General features: G+C 39.8%; 1 protein-coding gene across 1 annotated transcript; it reads right to left on the bottom strand.

The window, feature by feature from the left end:
* On the bottom strand, positions 1-17836 carry LOC121955408 (inward rectifier potassium channel 2-like). The gene is made up of 5 exons (XM_042503352.1): positions 17683-17836; positions 8565-8743; positions 5210-8387; positions 3767-4084; positions 1-2489 (listed from the first exon to the last, which is right to left on the bottom strand). Exons 3-5 carry the CDS (start codon positions 6254-6256, stop codon positions 2259-2261), a joined length of 1596 nt encoding a protein of 531 aa, XP_042359286.1. The 5' UTR covers positions 6257-8387; positions 8565-8743; positions 17683-17836; the 3' UTR covers positions 1-2258.
* Between the last annotated feature and the right edge of the window lie 335 nt (positions 17837-18171).

The raw sequence follows: 18171 nt of genomic DNA on the forward strand, positions 1-18171 counted from the left end.
GTTATCGTAGTTAAAGTGATGGTGCAGTGAGTTCAAGTTACAAGTGGAGGCAGGGTGAACGACATGACCCACCACGCAGCCTATAAATAGAACATGGTTGCCACAAAGGAGAAGTGTAAGGGAGGACACAAACATAAAACAGCATTAACAATAATTGTAACAGATAATATGTTGTCAACACCTCAGCCCCCATGAGGTAACCATAAAAAAAAATTCCAATGACTGAAGTGTAATACTGCGACTGATGTACTGAGGTGAACATGTGCTGATCCAGCAACACTACTGTGCTGTTGTAGAGCTTCATTAGTGATATAAGTTTCCATATACTACTTTAGTGCAAAGTACAAAGAACAAGTTCCCAGGATGTGCGTTGGACAGACTGATTATTGTTGAACACTTTAATTTCAAGCTGTACTCCTGAAGCTGCGTCAGTTTTACCAACACCTTCTGTAATCACTAATTTACTGCAAATCATTACAGGGTCTAAAATAAAAAGGAACTTTCCAAGTGCTTTGTAATATAACTACAAAGTGCAACTATTACATAGCCTAAAATATAATACAACTAAAAGCCTAAAAAGTCATCAGTGCATGTTCATAATGGTACTACTCCATTTCAGAGCAGATTAACAGCGAAGACATTTTTGCCTACTTAGAACATCCTGCAAAATGTCAAAGTGAAAAAAAACCCCACACTCTTGCATAAGTAGCATTTTGCAAATAGACACAATAAAAATAATCTTTAAGCACATTTCAAACATAAAGGGCCAAAATCTCTGGTTTGTTATGAAGGCACCACTCACTACACTGTTCTCACAATCTGTGAGAGAAACCAACTGTAACACATTAGCATTAGAGTAGGGTGTCACATGATTTTATGGGCACAAAAATACTGAATAATTGACTATGAATGTGGTGTGTTTTCAGGTCCGATCCTCATCCACTTGTGCAGATGTTTTAATCTCAGAAAAGCAGAAACGACAAGCCTGCATCACCATCGTCACAACACCTCTCCTGCTTAGTTCAGTTATGTTCTAGGGATGCTGGAGGTGACTTCAGGCCTCCTGTGTATTTACAGAGTCAATGATTGGATGGATTCAGTCCGAACCATCGAGAGTCTTCCAAGTGCCAAAACACTTGTCATAGTTCAGCTGCTAGGTACTACAGTCCAAATGTCACAAAGCAAAACAATACAGTATGGTTGATTTGAGCAAAACAGGACACGAGAAGATGCTGTAGATTGCTGTGCAAGAAAGACTGTATCTCAGTCTGGACACAAACAAACATCATCTGTTTCTGTGTATCACTGCAGTAGCTTGAAGATTACCAACACTGCAATGTTTCCTCTGACAACATGGCATTTAACGCAAAACAAAATGATTAAATGAAGCAAATGCTGAACATCACTGAACATTTTTTTTCATGACACATAGAAAAAAAAAAGCCAGAAAACAAACAACATACAGTACGTAACATGGAAAAGAAACTGCTCAAAATCGCTGCTAGTTTTCAGCCGTTTCTCCATGTTACTGTTGCTCTGCTTTGGCTCCAGCCTAAAACTCAACTACATTCTCTACACTATCCATACTTACCATAGCGAAATCAAACAGTAAAACGATAAACCAGCATTGTGGAATACATTCCTGAGTTGTACCTCAAAGGGTACAGTGCCATTCATTTCATACAGAAGCCACCTCAAACACAGCAGGTCAAAAATGTCTGCAGGTCATAAAGCAGGAGGTGCAGTTGCATGTCAGAGCCACCATGGGGTGCTGTTGTATGTTCTGCCAGTCAGGCATTAAAGCCAGATGGCTGTGTTGTGGTAGTGACGGGCCAGATGTGAGACTTAGCAGACAAGTTTTCAATGATCCTGAAAGATTGCCAGGACCAATCAGACAACTAAGCCAGTGCAGAAACTCCTCTCCCCAAAGGAAGGCCCAGAACCTCCCACTGTCTCTTAATCTGTCCTTTTTTCATTTGTCTGTGCAATCTACAACACAGTACTATCTATCTAAATCTTGCAAACTTTATGAAGTTCCATTTAATCTCATGACTTGCTCCTATTCTGGACTTCCTGTCAAATCACTGTTAATAACGTATTTTTCTATCCTTTATCTGACTCTGGCCTTATCTACCTTTAATCCTGTCTGCGGTCTGCCCATTCCTACCTGTCTTACCCTCTGTTTTTGCCTGTTCTTTCTCTAAACATCTGGGTCTACTTCCTGTCTCTTTTCCCGTAAGGCACCCTATCCCACAGGTTCAGTTGTAGTGGAGATGTTCTGCCAGGGATTGCCTTCGGGTTGGTGGGGAGGGACACTCAGGGTCCTGGTCAGGCTCATCATCAGGGGAGACGAGCTGCAGAGCGACTTCGTTCTCATAGCAGAATGATGAGCGTGAGCTTTGAATGTACTTCTGCTCAGCCAGCTCTTTAGCACTGCATGAGGGCGTGTTTGGGATTTCATATGTCCGATGGAAGAATGAATAGTCCACCTGGAAAAAAGGGGAAAATGAATAATTTTTCAATACACATTGTAAGGTAACAAGACAAGAGTCTATAACCACTCTGAGTCTGAGGTCGTATATGCGTATAGCTACATAAATGCTGCCATCAGCATGCTGAGATGCTCACAATAACAATGCTAAAATAATGATGTCTTTAGCAGGTTGAAGTCATGATTAAATGAAAAATGCCTACTTAACCCTCCTAGATCACATCCCTGGACATTTTTGTGCACCTATTTAACAATATATGCCGAAAATATTACACACACAATTTTTTGTCATATTAGATTAAGTCAGCTAGCAAGCCACAGCATGGCAGGTCAGTGCATCTTCATCTCCCCAAAAAAACTGTGGTTACAGGCTTGATGGCTAAAAATTATTCTCTTGAGGAGAGTGGTATCAGTGACATGTAAGGATTATGTGTGAGGCATTTAACAATGCTTCAACAACTAACATTAATGTTACATTCAGCATATGTTGGACTTCGTTGCTCTCTCCCCTTACACAAACTACTATCCCATCAGCGTTACACCATTGGATCCTCAGTACTATGACTCGCCCACTTTTCAACAATAAAACCTGTATTATTTCCAAAACATGTTGCTGAGGTCTAATTCGTTTATTCATTAATCTGTTTCATTTATTAATTAATCTTGTCCTCTTCCTCCCCCCTGAGGAAAGTATGTGTGGCAACAGCAGTCTGCTTTAGATCTACTAAACTCAAAATCTGCCCACTTTTAGTGGTCCAATCAAATGCAAAGGATTTAATTCAAATCCAGCTTGTAACTGTAAACCAATCAAACGTTCCTTTTCACTGGGAAATATGTCAGTACGGATTATAAAGATGCTCTAACTTCCGTTTCACTGAGACTTTATACTATGTTTACCATCTTTGTGTAGTGTGTTACCATGCTCACATTTGCTAATTACTACTAAACACATAGTACAGCTGAGGCTGATGGGAATGTCAGTTGTGTTTTTATGTCTGGTCATAATCAAAATTACTGTACATATTAATTTTTTGATCTGTTCATGGTGCAAGATGACAAATTATCATCATCTGGGAACCATAAATGTCTGTGCCAATCCATCTAATACAGATATTTCATTTTGGACCAAAGTCGTAGTGGATCAACCATGCAACATTGCCACATTCCTGAAGCCATGACGCTACCGGGGCTGAAAACACTAAATATATGCACCCCTCTAAACTATAGTTAAATAATGGATACCACTTAGATATGTCTCCATCCTTCTTTTCTTACCTGGTAGCAGTCTTTCCTCTCAAAGAGCACTGGTTCGAATCGGTGTCCCCAGAGGATCTCAGAAGCCAGATACGAGCTCCGGCACTGTGTGGTCATGGCTGTGGCCTCCACCATGCCCTCAAGTATGACCACCACCTCCAATTCAGAGTCATTCTCCAGGGTCTTTTGATCGATCTCGAAGAAGGGTGACTCGTCATTGATTTCGTGGACGATCGTCACTGGCGAGACCAAGAAGATGCGGTCGGTGCCAGTGTCAAAACCCACGTTGATGTCTATATTGTCCAGGGGGAGGAATTCTCCCTCTTCTGTCACCCTTGGCTGAAGTTGGGAATGGAGAGTAAAATTAAGTCACTATTTGACACATAAAAATTTCCACATCAGATGTTGCAAAATTGATTTTACACGTTTGGGAAATATGAAATGGAGACTAGAAACGATTTCCAATACAAAACCAACATCAGCCAAAGGCAGGTTTGACATGATAAAGTAAAATCAAAATGTAATTCTGGCTATAAAATGCAACACATTGGTATATAGAGAAGGCATTCATCCACACCTTGCATGTTGTAAAAAATTAAGTATAAATATACTTGACACCATTTCCTGAAGTAATCTTTAGAAATTACATTTTTTGCTGTGATCCAAAAGCTTAGTGTTTGGTTATTATATTCATATAAATTGGACTATCGAGTCTTTAGTCATACCACCCATGCATAGGCTTATCACTTACCCAACCCTTGCTATGGAACAATATTCAGTCACAGCATTGAGAATTGTATTTCTTTGATCCTCGCAAACATAATCCCTTCTGCCCGGTCTGAACTTTGATATGGTCATGATATTAAGCGAGATCAAATTGTCTATCCTGTAGCCCCAATGTTCCACAGATTTTGACCCTCCGGAAAACCCTGGCAGCATTCACACAACATGCTGGCAGCATTCACACACATATACACACATAGCACTGATGATGACAAAACATTTCCAAAACTAGGAAACATGTTTAAAACTATCCACTTAAGGTCAGACAGTAAGGTAAACATAAGTATACATACACTACAATCAGCTAACCCACATCTAGCACACGTAAGGGAAATTGAGATGACGAAGGACAATGGTTCTCAGTTAAAGAATTGTGGGCAAGTTAATCCATGGTAAATCTTCCTAACCCCAGAGGGAAAATAAAACAAGCTCTCATTAACTACGGTCCACAGGATACAGGCCAGATGGTCTCGGCGCTCTCTCTTTCTCTCTACTGCAACCTTTTTTTCCTCTACTGATATCTTTCACAGTACCAGCCTCTACTTTTTGACAGAATTGTTTACTTTTTGCTGTCTGTTTTACCATCTCCAATTCACCTCTTTGACCTTTTCCTCAAAAATGGAAAGGCTTTTCTCTTTAATCATTGCTAAACTTCCAGCCCATCCATCTCCCTCCACATACCTTCAGTAGTTGTGCTCGAACATGTGCCTCTACCAGGTGGCTCTTGCGTAGGTTTCCGACCCTCCACATCATGCAGAGTTTCCCGTCCCTCAGCGCCACCACGGCCGTGTCGGAGAACACCAGCGTCTCGTTGCGCTTCTTGGGCTTAGCAATCTTTGCCATAACTGCCCCGATGATGAAGGCGTCAATAATGCAGCCCACAATGCACTGCAAAACGACCGCCAACACCGCCAGGGGACACTCTTCAGTCACGCTTCTAAAGCCGTAACCGATAGATGTCTGCGTCTCCAAGGAGAATAGAAAGGCCGCCATGAAGCTGTTCACCTGGAGGAAGCACGGCTCCTCAACCACTGCCTCTCTATCAGACTCTCCTCCAGACTCGCCCTCTCCTGATCCCGGAGAGGAACCTGAGCTGGGAGGAAGCCGAATTGAAAGGTCCCCATGCAAGGAGGCAATGAGCCAGAAGGCAAATCCAAAGAGCAGCCAGGAGAGAAGGAAGGAGAGGGTGAAGATGACCAGCATCCAGCGCCAGCGGATGTCCACACATGTGGTGAAGAGGTCACTAAGGTAGCGCTGGCCCCTCTCGCTCATGTTGACGAAGGTGACGTTGCAGCGTCCGTCCTTGCCCACAAAGCGTTGTCGGGGCCGGCGGCTTGAGCGCCTGGTGCGCCGGCGGTTGGTAGTGGAGGGGGAAGAGAGTGAATCCTGGTCTGAAGAGCGGCCTTTTCCTCTTCCTCCCACACTACTGCCTCTTAGTCCTGAGCACATTCCTCCTGCTCTCACCCCGCCTTCTCCTGCGTCTCCCCCAACTGACTCTCCAATGGCGCTCTGCCTCCGTGCATTGTTGGTGTTGCTCTGGAGAGGTAGAGGTTTGCCGTTCAGGGCATGGGTTGGGGAGGGGCTGGTTGGGGTCCCTGACCCCGTTGGACTCCCCCCTGCCCTAGCCGTGTCTGCAGCACTCTGTGCCAGCCTCATGACCTCTTCCTCCTCCACTGGCCCATCCACCACAGCACTGAAACGGCGTTTCACACGTGCCGCTCCCATCATGCACTACAAAGCCTCCTCTCTTATAGTGTACAGTGAGTCTGTATTCCTTCGTGTGCCTTGATTTGATTGCTGATGTGGCAATTAAGCACCTAGACACAGTCAATTAAGTGTGTGGTGCTAACAACACAGTCAGTCCTTCAGTCCTGCTTAATGAAGAGATAATTGAAAGTCCATAGTGACCAATGATAACCAGAGGATAATTCCCTCCAAGGCCACTGATCAGTCACTTACTTTCCCCAACTTGTAATGAAGTTTCCCAGTCGTGTCTATCTTTTGAGTGATAGCACCTTCAGCAAACAAAATGGGATTTCTTGAAGCAGGTCCACAGGTGCATTCATTAACAACCAATGTCTTTCAGTCACACTCAGTGAATGAGTTGAGCTGAAAAGAAAGATGTCAGCAGCAGCCCAAGCAGTCTATTTCTATAAGTTTGCAACAATCCTTTTGACAAGGAGTGGTAAGGCTGGATTGACCTAAACAGACTTGACATAAGCATGCAGGATTGGTTCAGTTCAGTTCAAAACAATAAAAAGGGAAAGCTCGAGCAGGCATCAACTGATAAAAGCTATACACTGAAAATGCAACACAACAGGAGAATGGAGATGGGAACATGTAAAAGGTATACAGCTCGCCACAGGGTATCTTCTATAATACTGTGACAAGATGCAGATAAAGATGGACAAATGCTGCAAATTAACTCAAAATGGGGCGATATGATAAAAACATTTCTAACATGCAATAAAAAGAAATAAAAACATGCCAATTCTTACGATCAAACTTCTCTCCAGTTTCACAACCCCTTGGTATGGGCATGAAGAAACAAAGAGCACAGAACTTTCAGTGAATCAAGCACTACCTTTCATTATTCATCATTCATAATTCTGAGCCAGTATCTCTTAAATAAAGCTGAAATATAGCACACACACAATAAAGTGTTAAACTGCAGTTGTCAAGGAAATGTCGCCTTTGCCCAACAAGAGGGTCCCAACTGAAAGACCCATGTTTTGTTTGTCATTTCCTATTTGATCATGTCACTGCTTTAACAACTTCACATTGTCTTTCTAAAGGTCTGCACATCTGTTTGATGGCCATTGTCAATTTGGTGAAGACTTGTTTTACCGGCTGTTTTGGGAATAATACTGACCTGAACTACACGACTGTTAGCAGTCACCTGCAACAGCTAGTCTCTCAGAGAAGACACACGTCATTACAGCTTAGCATTACAGCTGAGAAAGCTCTTAAGCCTGACAAAAGATAGGAAGAAGAGCAAAAAAAACAGAGTTTACTTCGATCTATCTCCAACACTATTTTGTTTTTTGCTTAAATTGGAAGATTTATATGGAGGGAAAAGGTAAGTACACAGGTCACCTGAGAAAGTGCTCTATATTTCTTGGAGGTGGCGTGCCAAAGAAGATAGATCAGAGGGAGAAGAGCTGAGAAGTGCTGAGCACTACGTGGCTCTGAGTTCTCCTGGGTTTGTGGACTGTAGTCCCTTACTCATCATGTCTGTTTGAACCAGATCACAACGGGCTACCTGAACATCAGAGTTTACACAAACAAAACAAAGTATTATCATATCCAGATACAACAACATGCAAAAAATGACAAAGGTTTAAATAAAGCAAAAAAAGAAATGTGCAAAATATGTCGAAATGAAAAGTATGCTCGTACAGTCAGTATTTACCTTGCCCAACCATTACTCCAAAATTCTACCACTGAATCCTCATGTATACAGAGTATCCACATCCTCTTTGAAACATTAGACAAAATCAAACCCTCAACCGTAAATCTAAGCTGTGGTGAGTACAAAGAGGACTGAAAAATAATAAACAAGAGCTACTGCTACACCTGTACAAATATGAAAGCCATTTCAATCAACCTGTAACATCAGGGTTGACAAAAGTCTACAACAAATGGAAATGGGGAAAGAGATCCCGCCTGAAGTGTGAAGTGACGTAAGGGTTCATCTTCATTCACGTGTTGACCTCCTTTCATGACACATGTTCATTGAGTTTTTGGGAGAAAATTGAGCGAAAGAGTCTGCTGGTTTTTCAGTTCTCTTTACTGAGATGTCATATGTCTGTTTTGCATCCCTTTGCTGAAGGACCTTCTTTTTTAAGACACTGCCAGTCTTGAAAAGAAATCAGAAGAACAAAAAGAGAAGGGTGAGGTATACATTAAAACTGTGCTTGTCTCAATAAAACCCGTTGCCCTTAAAATAATTGCATATGTTCACATTTAATATCAATTCAAATCTTAAGTATGCTGTATATGATAAATATCTAAATGTATGGTGATCGAAACCTACCGTTTGTGGTGTACCTCTTTGGATGTCTCATGCAGCCCCAGAGTTGTTAAAAGATTTTTTTATAAGTCAAATACCGGTATTGTGGAGGTTTTCCTTTAGACAGTCTTAACTTGAAGAGTCAAACTTAGTCATGACCTCGGGGAAAACGTCACCCAGATGTACCCGAGGAATTACAGAGCCTGTGAAGAGAAGCAGAGAGAAATATTTAGTCATTTTTCATTTATATCTTCTTACAAAATAATTCCTATACCTTTAGGGAAAAAAACATTAATTTGAAATAGGTGAGACCATGTATAGACATGCATCCACCACACATTCATGCATCCAAACAAACAAGCCCAGAAACACGCCAACTGCTACACCCCCTTAGCCAGCTGATACCAACACCAACACTTGACCTTAATGACAAATTTCTTTGCATCCTAGGGACAAAACTGTGGCCACCAAAGGGTCAACTAGGGTTGAAATAGTGTGAGTTTCATGGTATGACAACAATCTCAAAAAATCTTGTTTTTTCAGTTTCACTGTATCACAGTGTTACAGAATTATTAGTATTATGAGTTACAGTGACCCTTAAACGCATGAAAACAGTGGTTGTTTCTTTTTTGGAAGAACAAACATTTTTATCACTATAATTGAAACTTGAAATCTTATTTTCCAATAGAAGTATGTGTAATTGCTAGTTGTAGCTAAAGAAAATAGAATATGAATAAACACCATTTTAATACACATATGAAAACATATATACAATTATTTTTATGCATTGGTTGATATAAAACTTTTAAGGGAGGACTGGTGAGTTACCAAAAAGGATTGAACTGCAGAGCACTCATTTTGGGTCAGGAAACAAAGTGGTACAGGCTGAGTAATCTTTGATAAACAAGCAATCGTGGATTAAAGCCAATAGACTGGAAGAATTGGAGGGGATTTTCTTGGGCAAAAGGTTGAGACTGGGATTGTAGCTCAGATGAAGGACTGCGGTAAACAGAGACTGTGGGTTGATTGGGGGACAAGAGGTAGTGTGGTCTTGCTGTGGAGATGGCGATATGCTGTGGATTACAGCTGCGCTCGTGACTTTGGTTCTGCTAATCCCCTGAGGAATTATGTAAGAGTCATACCCTTAAAGAAGGTGGAAAGAATATCTATGAACACACACAGGTAGGATATGTTGTGGCATTCAGAGGATTTGGGGTGATTTGGGTGAAAACAGTATGTGGCACTAAATCACAAATGTCACACTGTACAAATAATACAGACTTGTAAATAAAGTGTTGCACTTGAATAAACTGGGACTGATCACTAGGATCTGAGACATAACATGTCTGCATGGATGAATAAATAAACAATGTTGTGCATCCTTTTGACCAGTGCAATTAGCATACAGTCTGCTGCATAATTGTCCCTTGATGTGACGGACCATCATGCATAAATGGGCTTATATGCTGCTGGCTGGGGAAGTAAATTACTGATATTATGCATAAAAATTACTATAAAACTTCATAAGTCATCTTTCTAAGACCTATCTCTTATTCCCTTATCGTTACTGTAGCTAAGCATTGTGCAAATACTATAAAGGTAGAAAAAATGCAAACCAGTGGGGAATTTAATAACTTAATAACTGCTAAAATTCTTTTAAATATTAATCTAAACAGAGTGCCACAGGGTTGATGTTTTTCTGTAGGCCAAACCGAAAGTTTATGACGCTTCAATTGGATTTTGGATTATGAATAAAAATAAGGTCTGTGGTAAACAAACATTTATGATACTTAAGCAAAGTATCATAAATGTAACATTTATACTCAATTCAGCGAGTTTAAAGTGATCATTTAGGGACATTTCAGACATGTGAAACTTTAAAAATAAGGTAATTCAGGAAATTTAAATAAATGTTTTCCTTTTTTTCATATCACTGAGCAGCACATCTCCACAAGTAACATGCCTGTTACCAACACATCTGGCCAATACACAACGTTCACAGTCAGAGAATTAAAATATTAAATTAAATCGAATTATTATCATCATATTATTTTAATATATATATCATCCACCACTCGGGATCTGAACCGCATTTTTTTTTTCACCTAAAACTGAAGCCAGAAATAAAATTTGGACAAAATAACAGACTTTTTTTTCAGGTTTGTGCTGCTCAAAGTTCAGTTAATGAACAAATGTGTGACGAGGCAGTCCTGACCTTGAGGCCTCTACTGTAGCTCCTGCCAACACTACCAAATGAACAAGCTCTCAGCTCTGCTATCTCCGTGATTGGGTTGAGGTGTCTCTGGACAACTGACGACAGTAGCTGGAGGAGGTGATGACGGAAGTGTGTGCGTGTGTCTGTGTGTGTATACAGGCAACGTGAGAGTACACGTGTTCTTGTGTTGCCTAACCTTATCCTGGTGAGGTGGCAGGTGTCTCAAATATCTTCTCATATATGAACATGCAGGGGTGTCTGGGAAAACTGTGCATGTGAAGTTGTTCCTTCACACTGTCAGGACCCACCAGAGCAGCGTCTGATCTACAGTCCTGCCTTATATGATAAAGGCTGAAATGTGCCGGGACTTCTCATGTTTAACGGTTCTTTAACCAAATGGATTAGTTATAATACTTACTAATACTATAATAAAAATTCTTTGAATTGGGTATATTTTACATGTGATTTAGAACACATTTGCCATATTGGAGCTGCAATGATTAGTTGATTAATTCAGTCGATTGTCAGGAAAAAACTGGCAAAAATTCTTGATCGTTTAAGTCATCTCTCAGGCAAAAAACAAAACAAAAATATTTTCTCAAATGTAAAAATAAGCTGTTTTTGGTATTTACCTACATATTTTACTTGGAATTTGGACGGTTGGTGATACAAAACGACAAAAACAGATCACTCATTTTAGACTCGGAATAGGTAATGGGTATTTTTCACAGTTCTCTGATGCTTTTTTTTCCCCCCAATCGACTGATCAAGGAAATTATCCACAATTTAACTGTTCATAAAAATGATTTGTAAGTAGATTGCAGCTCTGAAACCACTTAACTCTATATTTTGTAAAAGTAAACAGGCTGCTAACTGATGATAGCCTAATGATATTATACTTCAAAAGAAAAAAAAAAACTGTTTTTTGCTGTATTTTTTGAAAAAAAAATGACAATTTACTTGCCCCAGGATATTCTTTCAAAATAACACCAGACAAATTTGAAAGTGATACAGCACACATTTACAGACATACAACATTTACAGATACTGACGGGTGTACTATGAGACCTTTCAAGGTAGTTTAAAAGCCTTAAATAAAAGAGTAAAGTTTCTCTAGTATGAATCTTCAAGATACTAATTATACCACAGTTCGCCAGTGCTCGCTGTCAGAAACACGGTGAAATACACATAGTGAGACATGCATGCTCTACCAACAGACCGCTCTCTCGAGAGCCCTGAAGCCCCGCTCCCGCTGCTGCACAGAGCCACAGAGCACCGTTCACTTTATTCAAAGTTTATTAACACTGAACATGTCAAGTATCCAAATTGCACCAAATTCGACAAGCCTTGGGTCCCCAGCAATCCACCAACCAAGTATGAAGTAGATGGCATGAATGGCTGTTAAGGTATGTGACGGACGGACGGAAACAGACAGACAGTTTTCCGTGCTTTATAGTTAGATATACTGTCAATTGCCTGAATATAATTGTGTATTGATGCTACTTAGTGCAGGATAATCGTGACTTGGATGGATGGATTTTTCATATTGTCCCATTCCTACTCTCACCATGTATCTGTCTCTCTACAGCACCTCCCCTGTCCTCTTTCTACCCAGATTATCTGACCATATTAAGGTGTTATCTGGCCAGATTAGATTTGCAGGGAATATGATTTCAGCACTTTCATTGAAAAAGGCACTGAATATGTTCTTCATTTTGTCACTCTTCTTGCCTCCCATGTCAAATGTGATCCGTCCTATTTCCTGTACTAAAAATAACAGTTTGAGTAAAACTATGTTCTCATCACAATGCTGCTCTACGGCGAATTTCACATATCATTAAAGTGGGTTGGATGGTTTCATGATGGGGCGTTTAACCAATACAATATACAAAATGACATCCTCAAAAGTGACCCTCTACATTGTGAGGCCACAATGCAAATGTGGAGACATCAATACTATTGATCAGTGGTAGTTAGAAACCAGGACACAGGCTGGATCTCTCTCACAGCGTCACATGGCTCTCTGTCTCAAACCTGGATTTTCTACATCGCTTTCATTCCAGACTTGGTTATTCTATTAAACTTCACTTTACAAGGAAGATTTTAATATGAAATGTGCACAAGGGGCCTACTGCAACAGCTTTAACGGCCGTGCATATCAAACAAATTCCCAGTGACATTTTGCTGATAGCCTATCTGATCAATACAGTTCTAGTGAAGCGTTGATCTGGTGGCATCATTCATACGTTACAGGAGCTGAAGCTGATGGTTGAAGGCAGCCCCAGAGCGACAAACAGTAATGGATGTTACATCATAACATTACGTGACACTTGCCTGATGGTGTTTCATCATATTTCAAACACATGCATATTTATACATCTTACAAAAAGTTTGAAGTTGAAAGGAGCACAGTGGTGTTCTGCATATTTTCAGCTCATCTGCTATGAACTGCATATATTTTTTAGCAGTTAAATCATTTTTAGGGCTGTCCAGAATGCTTCTAAGCTTCTACAGTTGCTATGGAAACTGACATTTTTTAAAAGTATATATGTATTACCCCTAAAATACCAAATAGCCCATGAAATAAGAAATAGTTATTCAACATTATTCAACATTGGAATAGGCTACAGTCAATTTATTGACTTAAAGGCCTACGCGAGCCAATTCATTTTCATGTGGTATGGTTGTAATTTGAATTTATGTGATTATTGCACATTTTGTAGCCATTTTTGCATCAATGAATTCCTAATGGCTATTATTGTTATTATGAGTCTAATGAGAGAAGGAGACAAAAATCATACAAGTCTATAAAAAATTACCACAAGTTCGAGGTAAGTGTGACCCCTCTTACACAGTCTGCTTTAACACAGGAATTTTCAGCACAGTGTGACATTTTGACGATGTGTGATGCATGTGACCCACCATAGAAGATTTAAAAAGCAGCTAATAGCAGTTAGTAGCTAACTCCAAGAAGAAAAGCTTCCTAAAATGTCCACAAATTGGGTTAACAATGAGATTTGGAAGCTATTTACATTTCGAACAGAGGATGAGTTCAGTTGCAATATAACAGATATGGCAAAATGTCAATTATGCCATTGTAATTGTTTTAAAAGTGTTGCTGACGTTTCTGTTATATGTCCCAGCAAAAACCTAAGCTGTTGTCACCTGGTAAGCTGGCATGCTGTCTTGAATCATACACTGAAGCAGCATGATGCTGCTAGTGTTTGGTTCAGTGTAAAAATACCACAGTGGCATAAGAAGGAACTTCATTGAAACTCTATAGCGTGATCTCTGTGTAAAAGGGCTTATGACAGCTTTTGGTGCCCCCACTTAGTATTTAAAACACGTACACATACACAACCTCATGCACAGACGAGCAACGCACCTGGACAGGTGCACGTGTTTGAACTCTGCTCAGTGAAATACAAGCTAAAACATATGCACCTGCCCAGGCATGCTAATCTCAAATGTCAAAGTATTTTAAGTTTTTCTTTTAACTTTTTATGTGAAAGCGTATGCATTTGTGAGGTGCTGAGAAAATCACTGGATAAATGAGTCTTGGATTATACTGCACGACTTGCGTGTGAGAGTTTGCAAACAAATGTTTAAATGTAGTTTTGCTGTTGTTAAATGCAAACCAACCTTTACTCCAATTCACTCCAAATGATATACAAATGATCATTTTCTGGTTTAAGTACTCCTTTAAATACTGTGCGCTCTGAGGAGGAAAAGCATTTGGAAATCACTGATGAACAACCCCCCCCCCCACACACACACACACACACACACGCACACACTCACTGTTATGAAAACGTCTGATAATAAGCACAAGTGTGGAGTCATCTTGGCACCAGGCCTTATTCCATCTAATTGAAACTTTTCCGCTGCCGTCCCTCCGTCAGCTGTGTGCAGTGATCGAGGTCATTTGTGTGATGACGACTAAATGTTAATCTGCTGAGTTAAGATGGTGCAGGTTGCAATGTGCTGGTTAAAACGCTGCGCAGCTCCTTTCTAATTAAGAAAATTCTCAGAAAAGAGAGAAGTATGCAATCAAGAATAATTTGATTATTTAAATTACACCCATCTTCGTGACATTTTACAGCTCTCTTCTTACATCTCAGCTATTACATATTTTGGAAATACTTGCATAAACTCATTCAGTCTTCACACAGTAAATGAAGTTCACTGTCACAGAAACTTTTTGTCCAGATGTTATCATAAAGAAACATCTTTAAAAATTTCAACATGATGCATGACTACAGGGCTCCAGCCTCACCTTGCATCAGCAATTTATCTGTTGTATTAGTATGTACTGAATGAAGTTTTGTATTTATAATCAACTTGTGGGACGAAAAAAAAATCATGGTGCACTCTTTTACTGCAAGCTCACCACTCCCCAGAGATCTCGCCACACCACTGCACACATCTACGACATATGACTGCAACAGCTTTAACCCAATCTGCCTAAGAGTAGCACAACAGAGTGACGCTATTTGTAGATATTTTCTTTTAAAATACAGTACAAACATGGGATGTTAATCACAAGGTACACTTCGGTGTTGACATCACATGTACTGTAAACTGCCCGTGGTAACAGTAGTATCACACCGCAGGTGATTCAAGACGCACTCACACTATACGACGTTTCTGGTGCTAATAATTTTTAAAATGTGTGTATGTACAAAATATTGTGTAAATGCATTGAACATTAGGTTTGATTTGTAGCATTTTTGCCCCGCTTATCAGGGAAAGCCTTGGCATGTAAACGTGTCATAATTTTAATGTCAAATGGTCTTGGATTGAAAAAATTAAAAATGAATGCCACATGCAAACATCAGAGCAGTTACTGTAAAACGTATGGAGTATAAGGACGCCACACACTGCAGTCTAAATGTAAAATACTGCATCACAAAAGGACATATCATAATAAACTATATTAAAAATCTTTCCTCTTTTCAAAATCATAAATTAAAGTGGCTTAACAGGGAAAAAAAAAAATTGCACTTTGCAGTTTCTTTATGATATGTTTCAATCTACTTATGGAATAAAGAAAGACACTACAAACTAAGTGGGGCATGACGTCTGAAAGAAGTGTGTGTTTACCAGGCAGGGCGGATCTAGCAAAATGTGCTGTCGAGTTGTATTATGGGAGGTGTAGGATCCAGGATTTTTGGAGCTTCACCCATAATAGAGACTTAAAGTATCTCTGCTTTTGCGTTATAAAGCACCCCGGGGATGATGTTTTTCTGTAGACCAACCCAGAGGCTAATGTCGCTCTGATTCCCTCGTCCAAAACCTATGGGATTTTTCCATTGGATATCTGATCACTGCAGAAAATAAACTGCGGCAAAAAAAGTATGATACTTACACATTTTGTTTAGCAAGATAATCTTCGCAAATGACCACCACTTAAGCCTAAATGTAATCACCAGAAATGAAAAGCCATTGCTAGGCTAAAACGAACTACAATATGGTCGCAACGCCACAGCTACAAGGCTGTAAAGCCATGTCCGGTGCAGCGTGATGACGACTGTTGGCTACTTTAGTCACTTGATAGCGGCCGTATTTTTAAGACACATAAAAGCTTCAGAGTTCACGAGTGGGGTATTTACTGACATTTTTTTGTCATAGAACAAAACGTGAAAGTCTCTCAAGCTTGTATTGACTGAATGTAATACTCACACTTTTTCATTAACTAATCTTATCGGCTACCATTAAAATAAAACGCCTACACAGATAATTGGCAAAATGCCAAATATTGGCCCCAATAATCGACCAGGCCAATAATCTGTCAACCCCTATTTAGGACTCATCACTAGGGTTCTCTGATGATTTTAGACTATTTATTGATTTAATTTTTTTGGAAGTACGACACAAAATTTCTGGAGTACCATTTCACATCATTAGCTATAACATTTACTTGCTAACTGCCTTCAATGCAATGCATTGATAAAATAACTTTTTTTAAATAATGGTGCCCTAAATGTTATCAACATTTACAAAGATAGATGTTGACCAGTATTACAAAATAAAACCATGAGCACCTTTAACAAGACAACAATCTGGAGAAACTGCTGTCATTTTATAATCCTGTACTTTGGTCTCTACCCTGTGTGCCTCCTTGGGGAAAAAACCCAGCACTGTCTTGCCATTTCATTTAAACTGCACTTTGTAAAGAAACTGCAAGCATCCTCTCAAAATCTAGATGCATGTGTAGGCCTACTGTGTTTTGTCTCTCCATTTCAGAAACGCCACATGACTATGAACCTATTTAAAAATACAGCTGTGTTTTCTATCAGATCACAGCTCACAAAACCAAAAAAGGATTAAGGTCTAAATCATCAGGGCACACCAAGTTCTCTGGCCACCTCATCTGCTCAGTACTCCCTCTGTCAGAGCCTCACAGTTCACTGTTCCCCTAACAGCACCATCTTTTTATTCATCCTCCAGTCCCACACAGCACCAGCTAATGAAAAAATAGACAAAAGCTAATGCAGTGCTTGAAATTTCCTAAATAAAATGGATTTTAAGCATGGAAGAAAAACAGTTTGAGCATCTTTTTGGTGAAGAAGCACTAATATTGTATTTGTAAAGAATTATATTCCATTCTCAAAGCAACTCTACGATCTTAATCATTAGTAACAGTAGGGATAACAACAGTGTCACTAAGGTGCCACCTAGATAAATGTTTAAAATTGCATCATCTTTGTCCGATGTTTTTTTTGTTTGTTTGTTTGTTTTTTTTTTTTAATCAGTTAAAAAGCACGAGTTCACCTGCCTTTAAATAAGCACTTCAAGTTATCAGGCTGCTTCCGGACACACACAACTGCCACATGACATCGATGAAATAAAAATACAAAAATCAATTTCCAAGCAGAAGTGGTGCTTTGACAACTTCTTGCGCAGTTAAATTCATTCAGCACTTACCGGCCGTTTTCCTCCCCGTTAATTCAGCGACGTCAGTTTACTCTCAGTTTCTCCTTTAACCGAATTTAATGGTCGGTCGGTTAAATTTAAAAAGAAAAGGACGCTGATTATGACCCGCGCGCGAGCTGTCCCTTGCTGGCGGTCCCGTTAACTGTCCGCGTGCCCTCAGGTGGCGGATGAGCGCGCTCACGTTGCGATGCTATCTGTCCCCAATCAAAGACTCCCACGCGCCTCTCCGGACTGCCAGCGTGACCTTGTCACACCATCCTGTCTGATTAATCAATGTTAAATTACAGTTTAGATGTTTGATACACACGAATTATTTGTCATTTAGTTTCAGTAAAGTAAAAAAGAATAGACTTATTTTCATTTTAAGTCAATCTGTATAAAAATAGTTAAACACTTTGTAATTCAATAAAGAAAATAATAATTATCTTTTTATTTAAAAATAAGAAAATATCATTTTCAGATCAATCTAACTTCATATAT

Source organism: Plectropomus leopardus, chromosome 16 (assembly GCF_008729295.1).
Source record: "Plectropomus leopardus isolate mb chromosome 16, YSFRI_Pleo_2.0, whole genome shotgun sequence".
Lineage (NCBI taxonomy): Eukaryota > Metazoa > Chordata > Actinopteri > Perciformes > Serranidae > Plectropomus > Plectropomus leopardus.